Below are 23,486 nucleotides of genomic sequence, written 5' to 3'. Positions count from 1 at the left end.
AAAGCATGCCAAGTAATTTGGATAGATTGCCAAAGAATTTACTGACATGGACATAATTGATAGCATCTGTGTAATTTATTTGTTCTTTAGGCATATYAAGAATACTCGATTGTCCATTTCCCTTACAGTCGTCCACCACACCCAAAGGTGTTGGAAGCACAGGGTCAACCACGGTGKAGCGCCCCTGGAGAACACGCGCAGGGTACTTTGCAGAACGGTCTCTGAAGACATATACGCAGTTGCATCACAAATTAATTCTGCATAAAAATTWTGAAAATGCATAAGCTAATTTCATCATCATGCAGAATTGATTTGTAACTGACCATTTACAATCAAACTTAAACTTTGTTTGAGACCGCCCCTSTCTGGCAACTCTCGTCTTATCCTATCAGCGCAGCGTCCACTTCTCGTCTCAAACGCCCACAACTTTACTAGCTAGCTAGGCTAATCACGTTTAGTTTCTCTGTTCTCCGCCATTTTGTAAGGGTATAAGAAAAGTCGGCCAAGCAAAACAGACTTGATGGTCTAATCAAACTGTGTAACTATCTAGTTCTGTGTTGTGCAATGGACGGGTAAGTTCAAGGTAGAAGTTATGTTCACGAGAAAAGAGCAACAAACGAATATGCACGTATTTAGCTAAGTAATTATCTGTAAATTGCTATATCCTGTAACGAAAATGAGCTGTGTTATATTTTGGTTGCGATGGAAACATGGTAAAACTGCTTTTTTGTGTAACTGTTATAGACCCACTAACGTTAGATCGTTGCTTTGGTGTTTTAGTTGGCACCAGTAGGCTATGTGTGTTTTTTATTTTTTTTAAACATATTTATTTTTATTTTTGTCTGAATTCAATTGTTCTGTACCGTTCTTTTAAAASCAAGACATTCAAGCAACTGGTGCATACTACGTGGACTAAGTACTGTAGTTTTGCTAATCTGTGTTGCCTTTTGCGCATGTTCTAGCTAGCCACTGTACTGAACAATTTGAAACCACCTGTGGCAGTGCGATGTTACTTAACTAGCTAGAACGTTCGCCATCATATTCTACCTTATTGTCTAGCGAGCATAGCAGACTGTTAACRGACTGACAATTTAACTATACTTAACTATATATTTGCTAGCTTTAGCTAAAAGTCTTGCCAACAACGTGGCTATGCATCTTGTTGTTCTGAAGGTCCGTTTCTACTGCAGAGATGAGCAATATTCTTAACTTGAACATTTAATTTTTTTTATATTGCTAGACACATCGTTATGCTAGATTTGCAGCAACTTGAAGTTTATGGCAAGTGAAAAGACAAGATAATGTGACTTAGCTAGCTAACAGGTTTGTTATTAACGCCACATTTCTTCCTTCCAGCTGTTCAGAGACTGATTTGTATCCCATGGGATCCACTTACGTCACTGAACTAGAGTAAGTCATTATTTAAGTGTATTTTATTAATGTATGGTACCAGTTAATTAGTTGTGAATATCTGATAATAAACCTTTAGTTTTTTTGTGCGTATGTTGGAATACATTTTTACATCTCATTCTTGTAGCATTGTGAGATGCTCATTGTTGATGCCAAATAACCCCCATAAGGGTGGTGAGTGTTGAGCAGGTTTCTCCGCATGCAATGACTTGGTGTGAGCATTGAGTGATTTGACCTGTAATTTGAGCTGTTGCATTGTCTCGCTCATCCTCCCCCTTCCCGTCAGTTTATCCTTTATTAGTCTACTTAGTGTCAAGCCTACTCTGAAAGCATATCAATTTGACATGGAAAATAGTTTTGTTTTCCAGTAGGTTTCAATATGTGTAAAGCATTAAGTATTTATTTTTGTGCAAAAGTTGCCTGTGGGCATTGAAACCACAACTTATTTTTCATGGCTGCAGATATTTGGGTCAGGGGAGTTTGAGGGACATATTTGGCACACAATTGTCCTAAATAACAGTGTCTTGTCAATGCTGTTTTCAGCCACTGGTAAAAGGATTTTAGTGATCACAAAGTGGCTAATCTGTTAAATGTTGATTTAGGAAGGGTTGGAGATGGGAGGAAATCTCCTAGGCTGTGTTTCCTGCTTGTAGCTCATGAGAGGTTAATCTTCAACTGAGTGTCGGCAGGGCCACTGCCCCAAATTACGACTCATATTTCATGGGCAGAGCTGTGGGAAAGGGAATGGTTGCACTGTTTTCTCTATTGGCCTTTAACATGAGGGTTATCAAGGGAATGCGTTTAAATAGTCTAGGGTTGGGTGGTATCCAGATTGTTTCATACCGTCCCTGTAACATATGGTATTGTACCATATATTGTACCATATGGTATTGTGTATGGTATTACCAGCAGTGCACACAAGGGGCAATATTTCTTTACAAACTGAAAAAACGATAATATAAAATGTACGCACAAAACAAATTTGGGCAGCACGGATCTTGGTCAAGGAGGGGATTGTCTCTGCTGTAACCAAGATACTTGCTCTTGCAAGCTAGCCACTTAGCTAACAAGTTGGTAAACCAAGTGCATAGCTGGAGCCCTGAGCTGGATCCAATTTATTTGGCACATCTTAAATAGTTATAAGCAGTAGCGTATCAATCAACAGTTTTCTTGATTTTCATAGAATGATAGGTCTACATTCATTTTTTACATGCTTTTTTAAACATGCTTTCTTGTACATATTATGTACATTAAACATGTGAATACAGTTGGAAGTGGGGAACCATTCGACAACCTCCCAAGTAGGGCTTGTATTGCAAGAGTCAAGTTTTCATGAGCGTTTTATGTCCGCTTGGTCTCGTCTCCTTCTGTGCTGTGTGCACCTACCCATTTTACACCAGAGATCTGAAAACAGTGATGAGACGCTCATGTCTCTGCCCTAACAATGGGAGTTGTTGTCTCAAAGGCGGGAAGGCAGGTGACAAGCTTGGGTCCAAATAAACCGATAGAAACGCACAGTTTGCTTTGCCTTTCGCTTCGCATCTTCCTCTTTGTTTACACACACCAATCCCCCATGCCACTCACAACAACAAASATGAGAGATCACTTCCTCTCTGACAAGCGGTTTCAACTCGCTATTAGTGTTTGAGTTTGGTCCAACAGAATCAGTCATATAGACAACGAAACACATTGAGARACAATTTTACTGTACTAGAGGAGACGTCAACCTTCCTAACGATACCCTCTTTATGTCTCAACTCCTCAAATTGCGCTCAGCACAGACGCTACTCGGTTTTTCACATACTGCTAGCACCATTTTAGCTMAAGACTGTTATACTAGCTGTCTAGTCTGTGTTTTGTAAATGTGTAATAAGCATGAAGCACAATTATATCAGAACAAAGTGGACAGGCTAGCATGCTGTTTAAACAGTTGGAGATGGACAGAAGGGTGTGCTCCAAACATTAAACTGTTCTGTCTTGTTAGTTAGCAAGTGGAATCCAAGTAGGTAAACTTGAAATATATAAAGATTAGCTGGCTACTCACTAGCATGTGGGCTTGTGCTTGAGAGTGTTTGAGACCTGTTACATTTTTTTCTAGAATGCCTGTACAAGAAGTTAGTCATTATTAGTGAATGTGCATTATGTATGGTTCTGGTAAATAAAAACATATAACATACTAAAAGGGAATTTTCATAGCCATACAGTTGAAGTCGGAAGTTTACATACACTTTAGCCAAATACATTTAACTCGTTTTTCACAATTCCTGACTTTTAATCCTAGTAAAAATTCACTGTCTTAGGTCAGTTAGGATCACCACTTTATTTTAAGAATGTGAATGTCAGAATAATAGTAGAGAGAATGATTTATTTCAGCTTTTATTTCTTTCATCACATTCCAGTGGGTCCGAAGTTTACATGCACTAAGTTAGTATTTGGTAGGCATTGCCTTTAAATTGTTTAACTTGGGTCAACGTTTCGGGTAGCCTTTCACAAGCTTCCACAATAAGTTGGGTGAATTTTGGCCCATTCCTCCTGACAAAGTTGGTGTAACCGGGTCAAGTTTGTAGGCCTCCTTGCATATGCTTCATACGCTTTTTCAGTTCTGCCCACAATGTTCTATGGGATTGAGGTCAGGGCTTTGTGATGGCCACTCCAATACCTTGACTTTGTTGTCCTTAAGCCATTTTGCCATACCTTTGGAAGTATGCTTGGGTCATTGTCCATTTGGAAGACCCATTTGCGACCAAGCTTTAACTTCCTGACATGTTGCTTCAATATATCCACATAATTTTCTCTCCTCATGATGCCATCTATTTTGGTGAAGTGCACCAGTCCCTCCTGCAGAAAAGCACCCCCCCCAACATGATGCTGCCACACCCATACTTCACGGTTGGTATGGTGCTCTTCGGTTTGCACGCATTCCCCTTTTTCCTCCAAACATAACGATGTTCATTATAGCCCAACAGTTCTATTTGTTCATTAGACCAGGAGACATTCTCCAAAAAGTAGATCTTTGTCCCCAGATGTGCAAAACCGTAGTCTGGCTTTTTTATGGCGGTTTTGGAGCAGTGGTTTCTTCCTTGCTGAGCGGCCTTTCAGGTTATGTCGATATAGGACTCGTTTTTACTGTGGATATAGTACTTTTGTACCTGTTTCCTCCAGCATCTTCACACGGTCCTTTGCTGCTGTTCTGGGATTGATTTGCACTTTTTGCACCAAAGTACGTTCATCTCTAGGAGACAGAACGCGTCTCCTTCCTGAGCGGTATGACGGCTGCGTGGCCCATGGTGTTTATCTTGTGTACTATTGTTTGTACAGATGAACGTGGTACCTTCAGGCATTTGGAAATTGCTCCCAAGGATGAACCAGACTCGTGGAGGTCTACAATTTTTTCTGAGGTGTTGGCTGATTTCTTTTGATTTTCCAATGATGTCAAGCAAAGACGCACTGAGTTTGAAGGTAGGCCTTGAAATACATCCACAGGTAAAACTCCAATTGACTCAAATTATGTCAATTAGCCTATCAGAAGCTTCTAAAGCCATGACATCATTTTCTGGAATTTTCAGAGCTGTTTAAAGGCACAGTCAACTTAGTGTATGTAAACTTCTGACCCACTGGAATTGTGATACAGTGAAATAATCTGTCTGTAAACAATTGTTGGAAAAATGACTTGTCATGCACAAAGTAGATGTCCTAAGCGACTTGCCAGAACTATAATTTGTTAACAAGACATTTGTGGAGTGGTTGAAAAATGAGTTTTAATGACTCCAACCAAAGTGTATGTAAACTTCRGACTTCAACTGTACCTGAAAGCCAGATCAGGGATTATTGCAYAAAAGCAGGTTAAATGATTTTGATAAAATAATTACATTATTAYTMGGTCTTATGGTTGTGGAAGGCTTATATTTAGGTATAATTTCGCAAGCCCTGCATTCATTAGATTATTCCTGAGTATTTGAAATGCAGTGCATTTGACCTTTTAATTGTACAACAAAGCTTATTTGGAGAAACCGTACATAATTTTTTTTTGATTGTGAAGGCACTAAGTATTCATACCCCTTGACTTATTCCACAGCTTGTTACAGCCTGGATTAAATAGATTTTTTTCTCCCCCGTTTACACACAATACCCCATAATGACAAAGGGAAAACAACATGTTTTTAGAATTAAATTCAGATATCTCATATACCAGTATAGATTTGTCATCTTGTGTGATTGGTTATTGTCCTGCTGAAAGGTGCATTCAACTCCCAGTGCCTGGTGGAAAGCAGACTGAACCAGGTTTTCCTCTAGGAGTTTGGCTGTGCTTAGCTCCATTCAGTTAAAAAAAAAATATCCTGGAAAAACTCCCCAGTCCTTAACGATTACAAGCATACCCATAACATGATGTAGTCACCACTATGCTTGAAAATATGGAGAGTGGTARGCAGTAATGTGTCATATTGGATTTGCTCCAAACATAACACTTTCAGGACAAAAAGTTAATTGCTTTGCCACATTTTTTGCAGTTTTCCTTTAGTGCTTTATTGCAAACAGGATGCATGTTTTAGAATAGTTGTATTCTGTATAGGCTTCCTTCTTTTCACTCTGTCAGTTAGGTTAGTATTGTGGAGTAACTACAACGTTGTTGATCCATCCTCCAGTTTTCTATTACACTCTGTAACTGTTTTAAAGTCACCATTGTCCTCCTGTTGAAATCCCTGAGTGGTTTCCTTCCTCTCCGGCAACTGAGTRGGGAAGGACGCCGGTAACTTTGTAGTGACAGGGTGTATTGATACCATCCAAAGTGTAAATAACTTTGTGGTTGAATCTGTGTTTGGAAATTGACTGCTCGACTGAGGGGCTTTACAGATAATTGAATGGGTGGGGTACAGAGATGAGGTATTCATTTAAAAATKATGTTAAARYCTTTTATTGCACAGATTGAATCCATGCAACTTATTATGTGACTTGTTAAGCAAAATTTTACTCGTCAAATTATATAGGTTTCCTATAACAGGGAAAGCCTATGGAAAAATGTTATGCCGTTTTTGGATAAACAATCAAATAAGGTGTGTGTGGTAAACACACAGGATTAAGAGATATTATACATTTTGTTCTATGAGATAATCTTCATCGGCTAATGTAACTTTTTGTGAATTTTGAAGCATTAATGTAGTATAAAAACACAACTCTCATAAAAGCTTCATTCATAATGTTCATATTTAACTGCTTGCTATTTATCTCATAGAACAAAATGTATAAGAGCTCATAAGCCTGTGTTAACCACAGACCTTATTTTCTGGCATTTTATTCCAAAACCTATTCTTTTCCGATTTAAAAAAAAATAATATTTTTTTTTTTTTTTTTTTTTTTTTATATCATTTTTTGCCCATAGCAATGGTTGAACAAACCAGAGGTAAATCATTTAAGTGTTTTAGGACCACACACTGATGAGGTGTAAAACTTCACTGAATCTAATGTTCTGCATTGTCCCTTTTTGACTAGTCATTGACTTAGGTACAGGCCTAAGTTGTGAGTGTAGGTGATTTTTGCATCTGAGTAAGGAAGTGTTTGGTCTGAGCTCAGCTTTTTCTATCTGATGTGACATCCAGCTCTTATTTAACAGAACAATATTTATTGTTGGCTTGGCAGCCTGCAGCCTGGGACAATAAAACAAATATTGAGCAACCTCATTGTACAAATGTTGACTGACTGGCTTTTCCAACTTTTCTGCAACTGATAAACTAATCTAGTTGGCTAGCTGTTGCTTTTTCTCTACCATTTTGGGGATTCTTGAATCTTTACTACACAATAGTGAACCTCTTAGTTCCTTAACCCTAGATTTTTGGTGTTTCAATTTTTCTTCTATACTGCTTCTAACATTCCTGTCTTCTCTTTTCTTCACAGCAGTGTCCATGATACTACAGTTGGTACAAAGGTAGGCACCTCTTTTCTCCTTTTTCCTTTTCGACATTAGTGGTGTGGCGAAAAATCGATAGTTATATCGTCCAAGATACTGTGATATGGATCTACTTTTCAGCATTTATTTCTATGACTAATCAACTCATTTTCTCATGCTCTCTTGTCTCTGCAGCAGACATATAGAGAGCAATATGTTTGGGACATCAAATCACAATAAAATCATCAGTATCGAATCCCAATACATATCGTATTGGCACCTACGTTTTGTGATAATATCGTGACGTCCCTGGCAATTCCCAGCTCTATTCAACAAGGTGTTTGACTAGGTCTTCAGATTAGGATGATTTATAGATGTAGCAGTGTGCTGTGCAGGATTTACAAATTGTAGCCCAGTTGTTGCTAAGGCTACATTTAGCCCTGTCAACTGGATCATTGGGGTCACACAGCCATGCCCAGTGTTGCTGCATCAGCAATGAAAGAGTTCAAAGAAGCTAGCATAAGAAGGCACGCCTACAACCAGTTTGGATCTGGCAATGGGAATATTCTGTTGCAAAGGTTGTGGTTTCAAGTCACCTAACGGGTTCCTTTGTTTGTATGGTGGTTGGCTATTTAAACAGTGTTGTGGAACTTAAACTGTTTGCATCCGGTGTGGTGAGAACATTCCTGTTGCTGTGGAAACGGTAGGGTCTAATTATTGGTTGTCTTTGGCATTGTGCCTGGAATACTCTCTGTGGTATGTTTGTCTTCTAGCTCTCTGGCTCCTCCAAGCCCTCTTCTCTCTTTGGGGACTTCTGTCTCATCACTGATTACGTCAGTACATGTCCCACAAATTTTTAGCCCCTCTAATGCTGTACCACTCATAGGATGGTCTCATCCCTCCCTTGAGACCCTTCCCAGGAAAATAACGACTTTAAACACACACAATGTCCCCAGTTGGAGCCCTGCAGTCTGTGGACCGGGGCTAGCTAGCTTGAGCAAAAGCAGATGTTTCTAGATGGTGGAAGTTTGAACGAGTGCAGACATGCAGTGGTAAGTGCTACCTCGTCTCCCTGATGTTGAGTGGCTCCTCCAGGATATGTGGGTTTCGGATAGCGATCAAACGCTAAGTGTTCCTAGCTCGGCGTGTTAGTCGTCTGTGTTCTACAACGCTGTTACTGCTGACTTCCAGCTTGCCCTTCAAAAGCCACCCCACAGCAACAGCATTCCCCGCTGCWTTTTTTGCATAGATAATATTCTGTGGTATGTTCCTAGCCACGGGGACCCTTAGCACAAAGACAGCTTTTTACAGGTACCACGTGTATATGAGAAGGCTATTTTGTTACGCACAAGCCAGCGGTAACCTTAAGATGGGGGTGGTGGTAATATGGAGCAGTTTATTTTCACAGGAAAAGGGAGCAGTTTTCTGGAATATGGGTGTTCTTTCCATCCGTTTTCTAAACGCCTCTTGTTTCCTGTTTTCCCCCGAGATGTGTCAGTACAAACTGCCGGCCTCAAAGAATGGCCTGTTGACTGTATCAAAAAGGCCTGGAGGGTCTTGGATGGAACTAATTTAGATGGGTACCAAATGGTGTTCCTTTACTGTTAGGCTTAGTTAGTAATATTGTAAGAAGGCAAGTGCAATATTTAGTTAGTTAGTTTATTCACTGGATCAGTTGTGGTTATCCTGGAGAAAACTGTAACCCTTTTACATCATGTTCTTCAAATGCCACTATGGAGGTGTTATCTACTGTTTTACTTGTCAAATGCCCTTTGGGGATTTTCCATCAGCTAACTAAAATCCTATAACGTTGCATATTGTTCGCTTACTTTTTTAATCAAATTGGTGTGGGGAATGGGTAATTAAAAAAATACTATTTACCTTGGCTGTTTTGATGTCCTCTTGCATTCCTCAAGGATGGGAGAGGGTGGGGGCATGGGGATGAATGGAACCTATTCAGCACATGAAAATGTCGTCTCCCCCCCCATTTTCTACATGCATGTTGTTCCTTTGGCCTCTGTTTCCCAACGCAAGCTAATTAGGAAAAATATGTTAAAGAGCCTGTTTTTYATCATTGCAGTCGCCATTAGCAAACGTTGTTAGGTAGCCAGCACATCCCTAGTCGCGTCCTCAGAYCATGTGCAGACCAGCTGGCTGGTGTGTTTACGGACATATTCAGTCTCTCCCTATCCCAGTCTGCAGTCCCCACATGCTTCAAGATGGCCACCATTGTTCCTGTTCCCAAGAAAGCTAAGGTAACTGAACTAAATGACTATTGCCCCGTAGCACTCACGTCTGTCATCATGAAATGCTTTGTGAGACTAGTCAAGGATCATGTCACCCTAGACCCACTTCAATTTTCTTACCACCCCAATCGGTCCACAGACYATGCAATCGCCGTCACACTGCCCTATCCCATCTGGACAAGAGGAATACCTATGTAAGAATGCTGTTCATTGACTGTAGCTCAGCATTCAACACCATAGTACCCTCCAAGCGCAACATTAAGCTCGATGTCATTGGGTCCTGGACTTCCTGGCYGGCCGCCCACAGGTGGTGAAGGTAGGAAACAACATCTCCACTTTGCTGTGGGGCCCCACAAGGGTGTGTMCTCAGCCCCCTCCTGTACTCCCTGTTCACCCATGACTGTGTGGCCATGCACGCCTTCAACTCAATCATTAAGTTTGCAGATGACACAACAGTAGTAGGCTTGATCACCAACAACGATGAGACAGCCTACAGGAAGGAGGGGAGGGCCACTGAGTGTGGTGTCAGGAAAATAATCTCCCACTCAATGTCAACAAAACAAAGGAGATGATCGTGGACTTCGGGAAACCGCAGAGGAAGCACCCCCCTATCCACATCGATGGGACAGCAGTGGAGAAAGTGGAAAATTAAGTTCCTCAGTGTACACATCATGCACAAACTGAAATGGTCCACCCACACAGATGAAGTGTGGTGAAGAAGGCAAAACTGCACCGCCCACAACCGCAGCGCTCTCCAGAGGGTTGTGAGGTCTGCACAACACATCACAGGGGGCAATCTACCTGCCCTCCAGGACACCTACAGCACCCGATGTCACAGGAAGGCCAAAAAATATCAAGGACAACAACCACCTGAGCAACTGCCTGTTCACACCGCTACCATCTAGCAGGCGAGGTCAGTACAGGTGTATCAAAGTTGAGACCGATGAACAGCTTCTATCTCAAGGCCATCAGACTGTTAAATATCCATCACTAACACACAGAGGCTGCTGCTTACATAGACTTGAAATCATTGGKCACTTGAGTAAATGAAACACTAGTCACTTTAATAATGTTTACATATCTGGCATTACTCATAGAATACAGTATATACATATATCTATTGCATCTTAGCCTATGCCGCTCTGTCATTGCTCATCCATATTTATATTCTTATTCCATTCCTTTACATAGATTTGTGTGTGTTAGGTATTTGTTGTGGAATTGTTAGATATTGCTGCACTGTCAGAACTAGAAGCACAAGCATTTCGCTACTCTCGCAATAACATTGCTAACCATGTGTATATGACCAATAACATTTTATTTGATATACGTTATGAGCTAGATTAAAACTCACGGCAGRCCAGACCTAGTGGCTCCAAGAAGCAAAGCATTGAATTGCCGTTCTAATTTATTTTTTATTTTTTTAGAGGTGTCATAACTGGTTTGGCAAATATTGTGTGCAGCTTGGTAATTGCTGGGAGAAATGTACACCTAGCTGTTGGTCTGAGGAGAATCAGCCTTTTCTGTGTTCAGGCCAAAAGTCAGGAGTTTGGTTTGGCTTAGCAGCTCACCTCACCTGGCGCCACAGGCTAGGGTTCCTATGGTGACGGAGTGACATTCAAGGCTGCCCCGGTAACGGACCCATTCTTGAGGTGTATTGTCTCCTGCTCGCCTGTTAACTCTTAAAATATGTAATTTTTTTTGTCTCACCTTTCTAATCTATTTAATTTATGCCTTTGATAAGATGGCTCCCTCAAACTTCTCTACAACACAACTCACTTCATTAACATTTGTAAACCCATTGCCTCAGCACAGCTTTTTGAAATATTGCTGCTTAACTGAGTTTTCTGACAAAGGTGCCTGTTTTGATCTTGTAGTTTATTTTATAGAGCATAATATTTAACGGGCTTAACACTTCACAGCCCAATACATAAGTGTTTAGTCTAATCAAAAAGTGGCTAGGAGACAGTCTGGCCAATTGATTGCAGTAACCGTTTTCTTCTCACCCTTGTAAAGGCCATTTGTGAGAATGTTATACCCATTTCAGACTGAAGATGTGGTATATAACCTGTAAAAAAAATAAAAAAATAAATGTATATGACCCCCCTCTTTCAAATAGCCTTTTATTGACCTCTTTCTTGCAGGTGTGTGGTATGAATGTGTGTGTGTGTATACATCTCCAACCCTTTATACATATCAGTGGGTAACTGGACAATTTGGAGGGGTGGGTGGTGGTGTTAAAACCATGGGGGCTGTTTGCATTTCAAATTCGGGAGGTGTTTAAAAATGGAAGTGGAAAATTAATTTACCTGCAAAAAAGCAGAGAACCATTCACACAGACCTGATACCTGTATTTTCCTGTATGCAGGATTCATGACTAGGTCTTTAGGTGGATTTCAATCAGCCATATTTTTTTACCCCCTACTCCTTTCAGATATACAATAAGCTGATATAAAAAAAAAAAACGGGCATGGTAAAGTGGTGGAATTTTGGTCTGTGAGGGATATTAGTGGCAGACAAAGCCTGCTCTGTGACTTTGCCTGCCAGCCCTGCAATATCCTATTTAAAGTGTCATCTATAACAGCACCAGGAACATGCATTTAGCTACTAAGCCTCTCTTTAAAGACCTTTACCCACACTAGCCCCCCTGCCCCTCATGTATGGTTTTCATTGAGTCCCGACCTAGTGGAATTTGGAYTGGCTGGTGGGGGAGAGGAGAGGGCATTCTGTTGACGTCTCAGCCCTGCGGAAGTCTGTTTATTTGTGTACTCCGGTGATCACTTGAAAAGAGRTGGCTAGCGGACGGTGGATCGTTTTCTTTAGCTTTTTCAGTTTCTCCTTTTTGTTGATGTTATGTAGAGGACAGCTGGTGTGCAGCCTCTTTTTACACATGTAAAGCATACTTCACTCTACCTCCATTTTTATAGGATCTTGAACAGTTGAAGTCGGAAGTTTACATACTTAGGTTGGAGTCATTAACTRGTTTTTCAACCACTCCACAAATGTCTTGTTAACAAACTATAGTTTTGGCAAGTCGCTTAGGACATCTACTTTGTGCATGACACAAGTAATTTTTCCAACAATTGTTTACAGACAGATTATTTCACTTATAATTCACTGTCTCACAATTCCAGTGGGTCAGAAGTTTTACATACAGTAAGTTGACTGTGCCTTTAAACAGCTTGGAAAATTCCAGAAAATTATGTCATGGCTTTAGAAGCTTCGATTAGGCTAATTGACAACATTTGAGTCAATTGGAGGTTTACCTGTGGATGTATTTCAAGGCCTACCTTCAAACGCAGTGCGTCTTTGCTTGACATCATGGGAAAATCAAAAGAAATCAGCCAAGACCTCAGAAAWAAATTATTGTAGACCTCCACAAGTCTGGTTCATCCTTGGGAGCAATTTCCAAATGCCTGAATGTACCACGTTCATCTGTACAAACAATAGTACGCAAGTATGAACACCATGGGACCACGCAGCTGTCATACCGCTCAGGAAGGAGATGTGTTCTGTCTCCTAGAAATMAACGTACTTTGGTGTGAAAAGTGCTAATCAATTCCAGAACAACAGCAAAGGACCTTGTGAAGATGCTGGAGGAAATGGGTAGAAAAGTATCTATATCCACAGTAAAACGAGTCCTATATCGACATAACCTGAAAGGCCGCTCAGCAAGGAAGAAACCACTGCTCCAAAACCACCATTTTAAAAAAATAAATAAATAAATAAACGGACTACGGTTTGCAACTGCACATGGGGACAAAGATCATACTTTTTGGAGAAATGTCCTCTGGTCTGATGAAACAAATAGAACTGTTGGGCTATAATGACCATCGTTATGTTTGGAGGAGAAACGGGAATGCTTGCAAGCTAAAGAACACCATGGGGTTGGCAGCATGTTGTGTGGGTGCTTTGCTGCAGGAGGGACTGGTGCACTTAACAAAATAGATGGCATCATGAAGGAGGAAAATTGTGGATATATTGAAGCAACATGTCAGGAAGTTAAAGCTTGGTCGCAAATGGGTCTTCCAAATGGACAATGACCCCAAGCATTCTTCCAAAGTTGTGGCAAAATGGCTTAAGGACAACAAAGTCAAGGTATTGGAGTTGCCATCACAAAGCCCTGACCTCAATCCCATAGAACATTTGTGTGCAGAACTGAAAAAGTGTGAGCGAGCAAGAAGGCCAACAAACCTGACTCAGTTACACCAGGTCTGTCAGGAGCAATGGGCCAAAATTCACCKAACTTATTGTGGGAAGCTTGTGGAAAGCTACCCAAACGTTTTACCCAAGTTAAACAATTTAACGGCAATGCTACCAAATACTAATTGAGTGTATGTTAACTTCTGACCCACTGGGAAAGTGATGAATGAAATAAAAGCTGAAATAAATAATTATCTCTACTATTATTCTGAGGTGTATGTAAACTTCCGACTTCAACTGTATGTATGTTTTAAATCAGAATTGAGCTTGGTTTACTCTTTTCTTTATTAACATGGGTTTATAGATTAAAGAGAATATTTGGATACCAAGAAAATAACATTTAAGATGGTTTCAAGCTAACGGATGGTTATTTATTTTTATTTTACCAGGTAAGTTGACAGAACACATTCTAATTTACAGCAACGACCTGGGGAATAGTTAGAGGAGGGACGGGGATGAATCAGCCAATTGGAAGCTGGGGATGATTAGGTGGCCATGGTGGTATGAGGGCCAGATTGGTGAATGGAGCTTTTAGCTAATGAGTTTTGGGGCCTTTYGTCCACACTATGAGGAAAGCGTGAACGGGTCACCATCTGAGCCGTATCCAAACCCCACTAGTAACCACCCGGGGTTGGCTAGACTGCGGGGGTGATGTACCGCCAGTGACTCTGGTTTCTGTTCCCCCTCCCTCCCCCACCCTCATTCTTGCAGTTTGGTGACACAGAAATTGAGTTGTTTTTTCCCCTTCCCTCTCTGGTTCTCTCACTAAAACCTATGCCAGTACTGTGACCCACAACACCCATAGTTGCGTGCATGCACGTACAATGCAAAGGCAGTGGGGGTAGGAGTTTAGTGGGACAGGGTGTGACCATAGAGGACCTAATGAGGTTAGCAATTCTGTCATTGGATCCCCATCAGTCTGCATATGGTCCCATCTATGCACATTCTTCTCTGCTTTTGTCTGCGAATGACGTTGGGACGTTGGCCTCACCATTTGGTCATCTACTTGTAGCTCGGGTGTGGTCCTAGAACCTTTCCTGTTAGCTAAGAAGCTGACCCTTTCCTGTTTTCCTGTTCCCATTGTCACAAGGCGATGCCTGCTGGTCCGTGTTTGACTCAATGGGTCACCCGTTTTGAAGGCTAGGCTGTTGAAGGAACATGACTACTAGGCTATCTGTTAGTTTAGGCTGTGATGGTGACGACCTGTGATTGGGACAACCCGTGCCATTGTCAATATCGGTCTCCCCATTGTTTTGCAAGGTCAAAGTGGATGGTTTACTTAGTGGCTATTGTTACACGTTGTTTTTGTGTTGCCAATGTATACGGGAAGTTGTTTCTCCTTTTATAAGTTCATGCCGGTGGTGAGATTCTGCATTGGTCTCAACATGTCCTTTCCCCTTTGCAGAGAGGATCAGACGAGCTTTTCTACTGCGCCTCAAACGGACCCAATATAATGACCTGCGCAGCAGGTTAGTTTTGAAAATGCACAAACGTTTTAAAGTTGAGCATCACCTCTTCCAACACATCTATTTCTCCAAAAGGATGTACATCCAAACTGTGCTCTGCATTTCTTCCACAGCCAATGGCAATGACAGCAAGAAGTTCAAAGGTGACATAAGGAGCCCGGGCATCCCGTCGCGTGTTATCCACATGCGCAAGCTCCCCGACGACATCAACGAGGCTGAGGTCATCTCCCTGGGCCTGTCCTTTGGTAAAGTCACCAACCTGCTCATGCTCAAAGGAAAGAACCAGGTAAGTGTTCTTACATGCATTTCTATTCCAGAACTAACACACCTGATTCAAGCCCAGGGGCTACAGCAAAATTGTGAAATGTCTGGGGGGTCCCCGAGAAGAGGTTTGAGAACCACTGGCTCATTAGCTCTAGCAGGTGGTGGTGGTGGTAGCGGTGGTGGTAGCGGTGGTGGTTGGTGGTGGTGGTGGTGGTGGTGGTGGTGGTAGTAGCCGCCAAGTGTTATCCAGAAAGGAACATGCAGTGCTGTTCATAGATGTTATTCTTATTGCATTCTCCTGTGTGTCCAGGCTTTCATAGAGATGAACACGGAGGACGCGGCCCAGGCCATGGTGAGCTATTACGCCTCTGTGACTCCCGTCATCCGCAACCACCCCATCTTCCTGCAGTACTCCAACCACCAGGAGCTCAAGACTGACAACTCCCCCAACCAAGTGGTGAGTCATGTTCATGTAGTGTGCATCCTTCTCAACTGTTCACAACCCTTTATCTGCTCAGGTGTACTCTTGTGGAAGGCCATAAGAAAAGTTGTAGGTTTACATATGGACTTGACTCAAGGATTCTTCATTCAGATTGTTTTTTGTTTTGTTTGTAGGAAGCGCTGAGCAAAGAGTGTTTGAGGCTTAGAGCCATCATGAAGTGGGTTTCCTCTTTAGAGATATTTTGGACTGGCCATGGAAGCTATGGGCTCTAGCTCGCCCCTCTGTTTCCTGTTTTCAGGGTCAGAATGACTCATTTGGGAACTGTCTGTTCTTGCCAGGGCTTGTGTGGTTGCACAAGCAAACCACCTGTCTACTTGTCAGCATCGTAGCTGACAACAGCCAATCAGAATTAAGATTGTCCATGTTAGCGAAAATGGAGCTGTCGGCATTCGACTGCTAATTTGTTAAACTTCTACCTTTTGCAGTGTGTTTCACAAGCTTAAAGGCTTGTTTACCTTTCCCTGCATATCTTGTGGTTGAGTGTGTAGTGTGTACTATGCGCCCTCCAAATGAGGCACTCCCCTGGGAGACTGCATGCCAATGGCGACCAATGGAAGCCACAGCTGTGCTCTCTCTGCTCCCCGCTCAAATGACACCGCTCTTAGTCTTATCTGCTCATTGACCCATACAGTGAACATAAACACTGCTGCGGTGCACATGAACATTCCAAGATGTTTGTGTTTTGCTGATATGAAGTTTCTCTCCATGGGGTGTTTTTCTTCCCACCAGGTGTATTACACTCACAAATAGGCCCCAGAGTTTCCGCTGATGTGTATACATGTCATCTTTTACCCCCCCCAAAATGTTTTTTTTTTTTACGGCTATTTCTCTTGTGAATGTCAAGCAACTAGGCGCTTGGGCTATATTGCTAACCTGAGTTTATTCAGTGAGGTGAAACTTAAAGATCTTAACTTATTTAAATGTTTTGTGTAGAACACAGATGACTGTCTGTGGTAGAGGTCGACCTAAGGCATGGCCGATTTTAATTAGGGCAGATTTCAAGTTTTCAGAACAATCGGTAATCAGAATTTTTGGATGCCGATTACATTGCACTCCACGAGGAGACTGCGTGGCAGGCTTGACCACCTGTTACGCGAGTGCAGCAAGGAGCCAAGGTAAGTTGCTAGCTTGCATTAAACTTATCTTATAAAAAAAACTATCTTAACAATCACTAGTTAACTGCACATGTTTGACATTTACTAGCTTGTCCTGCATTGCATATGATCAATGCGTTGCCTGTTAATTTATCATCCAATCACAGCCTACTTTGCCAAACGGGTGATGAWMTAACAAGAGCATTTGCGAAAATAGCAGAATCATTGCACGAATGTACCTAACCATAAACATCAATGCCTTTCTTAAAATCAATACACGGAAGTATATATTTTTTTAAACCTGCATATTTAGTTAAAAGAAATTAATGTTAGCAGGCAATATTAACTAGGGAAATTGTGTCACTTCTCTTGCGTTCATTGCACGCAGTCAGGGTATGTGCAACAGTTAGGGCCGCCTGGCTCGTTGCGAACTAATTTGCCAGAATTTTACATAATTATGACATAACATTGAAGGTTGTGCAATGAAACAGCAATATTTAGACTTAGGGTTGCCACCCGTTCGATAAAATACGGAATGGTTCTGAATTTCACTGAAAGAATAAACATTTTGTTTTCGAAATGATAGTTTCCGGATTTGACAATATTAATGACCAAAGGCTTGTTTTTCTATGATTTGATATTTGATAGAGCAGTCTGACTGAGCGGTGGTAGGCGGCAGCAGTCTCGTAAGCATTCATTCAAACTTTACTGCGTTTGCCAGCAGCTCTTAGCAATGCTTGTTTCAAAGRGCTGTTTATGACTTCAAGCCTATCAACTCCTGAGATTAGGCTGGTAATACTAAAGTGCCTATTAGAACATCCAATAGTCAAAGGTATATGAAATACAAATGGTATAGAGAGAAATAGTCGACGCGTCATAATTCCTATAATAACTACACCCTAAAACTTCTTAACTGGGAATATTGAACCACCAGCTTTCATATGTTCTGAGCAAGGAACTTAAACGTTTGCTTTTAAAAATATATATTTWGTGGTATTCAATTGGTAGCAGTTAGTCTTGTRTCATCGCTGCAACTCCCGTTCGGACATGGGAGAGGCGAAGGTCGAGAGCCATGCGTCCTCCGAAACACAACCTAACCAAGCCGCACTGCTTCTTGACACAATGCACATCCAACCCGGAAGCCAGCCGCACCAATGTCGGAGGAAACACCGTACACCTGATCAGCGTGCACTGCGGCCGGCCCGCCACAGGAGTCGCTAGTGTGCGATGAGACAAGGATATCCCTGCCGGCCAAACCCTCCCTAACCCGGATGACGCTGGGCCAATTGTGCGCCGGGGGAGGCCCATGACTGGGTTCGAGCCCAGGCTGCGACAGAGCCTGGGCTCGAACCCAGAGTCTCTGGTGGCACAGCTAGCACAAGTGTTCATTCAAGTATTGTTGTAATTGTCATTATTACAGAAATATATAAAATCTGCCTATTTTATTTATAAAATTTTATTTAAAATATATTAAAAAATCATTGTCGGCTTTCTTTGGTCCTCCAATAATTGGTATCGGCGTTGAAAAATCATAATTGGTCGACCTCTAGTCTGGGAGTCACGTCAGCTCTACTCATTACATTTCTARCTGAGCTTTTCAACTCTTCCACTGAACCACCCCCCTCTCTTCCCCTCCCCACAGAGAGCCCAGGCGGCACTGCAGGCGGTGAACGTAGTGCAGGCGGGGGGAATGCCCATGGCAGGGGTGGATGCCTCAGCCGGCATGAGCGGGGCCAGCCCCGTGCTGCGTGTCATAGTGGAGAACCTCTTCTACCCCGTCACCCTGGACGTGCTGCATCAGGTAACACACACAGTCTTATAACACACTCACTACATGTATGAATGTGTAGGTCTACGTTTGTATTCCCCCTGACCATGCCGTCGTCGCTCGCAGATCTTCTCCAAGTTCGGAGCYGTGCTGAAGATCATCACTTTTACCAAAAACAACCAGTTTCAGGCCCTGCTGCAGTACTCTGACGGCCTGACCGCTCAGCACACGAAACTTGTGAGTGGCACTCTCTACCTATCTCAATAATACACAGCACTTCATTGTATTCTTAGATTCTGACTTGAATGTGTTAAAATTTTGAAAATGGGGGAAAGGAATACTCTGAAAGAGGAATGAGCAAATCCTYGATATTTGGACACTTTTATGGATAGTTTAATGTTGAAACTGTTGCCCTGTGGTGAAGTCTTTAGACGGGCAGAACATCTACAACGCCTGCTGCACCCTCCGCATCAACTTCTCCAAGCTGACCAGCCTGAATGTGAAGTACAACAACGACAAGAGCCGGGACTACACGCGTCCCGATCTACCCACGGGGGACAGCCATCCCTCAATCGACCACCAGGCTATGGCTGCAGCCTTCGGTGAGTACTATGGTAAATATGTTTAAAATACCTCCGTCCTTTCTCGCTTTTCATTTAGACACGACTGAACAGGTGGGGAGCTACACTACATGACCAAAAGTATGTTGGTACCACCTCCTCGAACATCTCCTTCCAAAATCATGGGCATTAATATGGAGTTGGTCCCCCCTTTACTGCTATAACAGCCTCCACTCTTCTGGGAAGGCTTTCTACTAGATGTTGGAACATWACTGCGGGGACTTGCTTCCATTCAGCCACGAGCATTAGTGAGGTCGGGTACTGGTGTTGTGTGATTAGGCTTTTTTCGCAGTCTGTGTTCCAATTCATTCCTTAGGTGTTCGGTGAGGTTGAGCTCAGTGCTTTGTGCAGGCCAGTCAAGTTCTTCCACATCGATCTCGACAAACCATTTCAGTATGGACCTCACTTTGTGCACGCTGTGTGTCGTGTGTCATGCTAAAACAGGAAAGGGCCTTCCCCAAGTTGGAAGTTGGAAGCACAGAATACTCTAGAATGTCATTGTATGCTGTAGAGTTAAGATTTCCCTTCACTGGAACTAAGGGGCCGAACATGAAAAACAACCCCAGACTATTATTCCTCCTCCACCGAACTTTACAGTTGGCACTATGCATTGGGGCAGGTAGCGTTCTTCTGGCATCCGTCAAACCCAGATTAGTCCGTCGGACTGCAAGATGGTGAAGCGTGATTCATCACTCCAGAGAATGCATTTCCACTGCACTAGAGTCCAATGGCAGAGAGCTTTACGCCACTCCAGCTGACYCTTGCCATTGCGCATGGTGATTTTAGGCTTGTGTGCGGCTGCTCGACCATGGAAACCCATTTCATGAAGCTCCTGATGAGCAGTTCTTGTGCTGACTTTGCTTCCAGAGGAAGTTTGGAACTCGAGTGTTGAGGAAAGATCATTTTTACACGCTTCAGCACTKAGCGTTCCCATTCTGTGAATTTGTGTGGCCTACCACTTCGCGACTGTACCGTTGTTGCTCCTAGYCGATTCCACTTCATAAGAACGGCACTTACAGTTGACCGGAGCAGCTCTAGCATGGCAGAAATTTGAGGAACTGACTTTTTGGAAAGGTTGGCATCTTATGACGGTGCTATGTTGAAAGTCACTAAGCTCTTCAGTAAGGCCATTTTACTGCCAACATTTGTCTATGGAGATTGCATGGCTGTGTGCTCAATTGTATACACCTGTCAGCAACYGGTGTGGCTGAAATAGCCCAATCTACTATTTTGAAGGGGTGCCAACATACTTTTTTTGTGTGTGTATATATTGTATATGACTGACCCCTGTACCTTTCCCCTGTCCAATAATTTGAACATTTATATTTGTGTAATTTACAATAAATGGATCAATTCAAGCAATTGATTAACACTCCTCTGTATCCATGTGTTTTTCTCAAGGTCCTCCCGGGATTATCTCGGCCAACCCATATGCGGGAGCTCACGCCTTCCCCCCAGCCTTCACCATTCAGCAAGCTGCAGGTTAGTTGGCTCCTCTGACGCTCGGCTTGCTCCTGACCAACATTGGATTGTACATAAGACTTTTTCACTAGCACTTTACATTTAAAGGGGGAAACTGGCCTCATCTACTACCATTGAGTGGCTACACTGACTACTTRGATACTTTTGCAGACCTTGACCAATGAGCAGATTAGCAGTCAATTGTTGGGCGGCTTCCTGTCCAGCCGTTTATCTGTCAACCCTTTTCGAAGCTTGTTCACTGATTTGTTATCCCGCTCCATTTGGTTCCCTCCGCAGGCCTGACGATGCAGGGGGTTCCTGGAGGCCTGGCCCATCTGACCATGCCTGGGACTGCAGCGGRTGCAGGCAGAATGGGCTTCCACCAACTCACCGGTGGCAACTGTGTTCTGCTGCTCAGTAACCTCAACCCAGAGGTTAGTCCTGCCTTGCCTCCCTCTCGCAGAGTTTCCAGCTGTGAGCTTCTCTGTAGATGTGGGTTTCCTTCCTATTTCCTACCTTGTTCCCCCAAGTGTGTACTTGCTCTCTTTTCCTTCATGCATTTTTAAAGGAAMTTGATTGTCATAAGTCTGGGCTACTCAACACCATATTTTGTCCCACCAGTTACTTACTTTTAAATCCATGAGAGGAAGTGAATGAGTGCACACTTTGGGGAAAAGGGTAGAGAATTGGACTGCAGCCAGTATGTGGAGAGAGCTGCTTCAGTGGGCCCACATGAAACATGCCAAGTACATTGATGGCTGTGTATTATATGCTGGCACTCGGTGTTAAAACATTTATGTTAATGTACCACGTCTATTGAAAATGTTTAGAATTCAGCCCCCCCTTCTCTCTCTCTCACACACACACACATGCATTAAGTCATGCCTAGGTGATATACAGCAGCATTAAGCTGGGGCGATATTACGATAGCATCTTCTGACAGCCATGATCGATGGTGACGACCTCGTGATGTGACACAATGGTTTAGCTTAATTCACAAAAAAAATTCCTCTGTCGGATGCCTGGGCATTTAGACTATAGCCTAAAACGATTTATCTTTTAAAATAATGGACACTTCTCAACTACCTTGTCTAGCTTATTACCCAAATACATGTATAGTAGCCTACGAAGGTGTAGTTGATGTGACTTTCAAAAATGAACAAGAATGAGTATAGGCATAGGCTATTCTCAATGACAGCTTTATGAGAGAGAACAAACAACTTATTTTTCTATTGTTTCCTGAGGAAAATAAAGCAGTTGTGAAAATAGTAGACTGCTTCTATCCAGCCTATAACCTAACTCTCTACGGTAAGACACTGTGGTCATATTTTGCTCTTCCACCAGAAAGGAATATCAGAACATTTTTACCAACCGGTGCTTCCAGGCTTTCTAAAACATATTTTGTCATGATTCATCCAGTTGCATTCGATTTCGCGCTTTTGCCCAATTGTCATTTTAGCTTAGTTTTTKAAATGTCTTTAAAAAAATWAAAACAAATTGTGGGGTGGCTAATGTATTTCACAAGGTTTTATGGGCACCTAGTCACGATAGGACAAAGGTTGAWGTCGCCCAACCCTAATATAGCACCCCCTTTTTCTCTGTCAACTCCTTCAAGAAGGCATTGCATACAAGTCCAGTGTAGCAGAGCTCTTGGTTTCTTCTTCCCTAGTTTTCTTTCTTTATCTCCTGTGTTGTACCATCCCCGTTATCGGTGTTTCACAGGCAGAAGATACAAACACTTAGGATGTACAAACTTCATGAAGATACATTTATGTTGACTCATTCAATCATTATTATAATTCTAAATATTGGCATGTTTTCATTAAATCAAAATGCAGATTCTCTTTTGCGTCCTTCTCATGCATACGAACTATAGTATTTACCATCCAGGCAGTAGGACCTACATACTGTACATAAACTGTGTGGAATTTCTATTAACGTTCAATTTCTCAACATAATGTTACCAGTCCCTCTTCATCTACTAAACATGATGCACTTTAAATTGTTCTTTGAGAAATCATTCCCGTAACCTATCACATACATTTAGAGCCATTTTTCATCCAKTTTAGAGCCATTATTGCTTTTATCGTTTGCATGGCCTTCAGCTTAAGCCCAACCAATATTTATACAATCATTAATTTAAAGAGTGTATCTATTTATGTTAATGCCAATGGTACACTTAAACTCAGACAGAATTATAGAATAAATATTGTCTCAGCCACTCATGTGTATCATTCCTCCTAGTTTCATTGTAGGTTCAGTGATCTTTACATGATTGAAACCCTTTTTAAAGCACATTCTATACTGGATGGAACACTTCATATTTCTTTGTATACTGACCTTGTTTTTTTTTTACCTCTTTCTTGTTTCTCTCTGTCCCCATTCCCCCTATCTCACCCTCTTTTAAAAAAAATGTTTTTTATATAACCTTTTTTTTTGRCAAACTGACTGCACGCCCCATGTATCCACTTTTTTTCTCTGAACCATTACACCACATCTTCAATACACATCACGTATAAACATATCCACTCATCTCTGCTCATATCATATTGTTACATAAACCACCTCCAC

At 42.1% G+C, this 23,486-nt stretch overlaps 1 protein-coding gene across 3 annotated transcripts in view; it reads left to right on the top strand.

Annotated features, from left to right (window-relative positions):
- The first annotated feature begins 480 nt into the window (after nt 1-480).
- Nucleotides 481-23,486, top strand: part of LOC111952344 (polypyrimidine tract-binding protein 1) — a 26,639-nt gene continuing 3,633 nt past the window's right edge. The window contains exons 1-11 of one of the 3 annotated variants that reach the window (XM_023970925.2): nt 481-572; nt 1,357-1,410; nt 7,303-7,330; nt 15,146-15,209; nt 15,320-15,492; nt 15,781-15,927; nt 18,709-18,867; nt 18,961-19,071; nt 19,259-19,448; nt 20,856-20,936; nt 21,213-21,349. In XM_023970925.2, coding sequence (XP_023826693.1) covers nt 565-572; nt 1,357-1,410; nt 7,303-7,330; nt 15,146-15,209; nt 15,320-15,492; nt 15,781-15,927; nt 18,709-18,867; nt 18,961-19,071; nt 19,259-19,448; nt 20,856-20,936; nt 21,213-21,349 — 1,152 coding nt within the window. In that variant the 5' untranslated portion in view covers nt 481-564. Of the gene's footprint in view, nt 573-1,356; nt 1,411-7,299; nt 7,331-15,145; nt 15,210-15,319; nt 15,493-15,780; nt 15,928-18,708; nt 18,868-18,960; nt 19,072-19,258; nt 19,449-20,855; nt 20,937-21,212; nt 21,350-23,486 lie in introns of all 3 variants that reach the window. The other 2 variants (XM_023970926.2, XM_023970924.2) reach the window with 2 other exon arrangements.

The sequence above is a fragment of the Salvelinus sp. IW2-2015 genome, linkage group LG26, assembly GCF_002910315.2.
Source record: "Salvelinus sp. IW2-2015 linkage group LG26, ASM291031v2, whole genome shotgun sequence".
Lineage (NCBI taxonomy): Eukaryota > Metazoa > Chordata > Actinopteri > Salmoniformes > Salmonidae > Salvelinus > Salvelinus sp. IW2-2015.
Note: the sequence above shows the minus strand (reverse complement) of the source record. Positions and strands in the feature narration are given on the sequence as shown.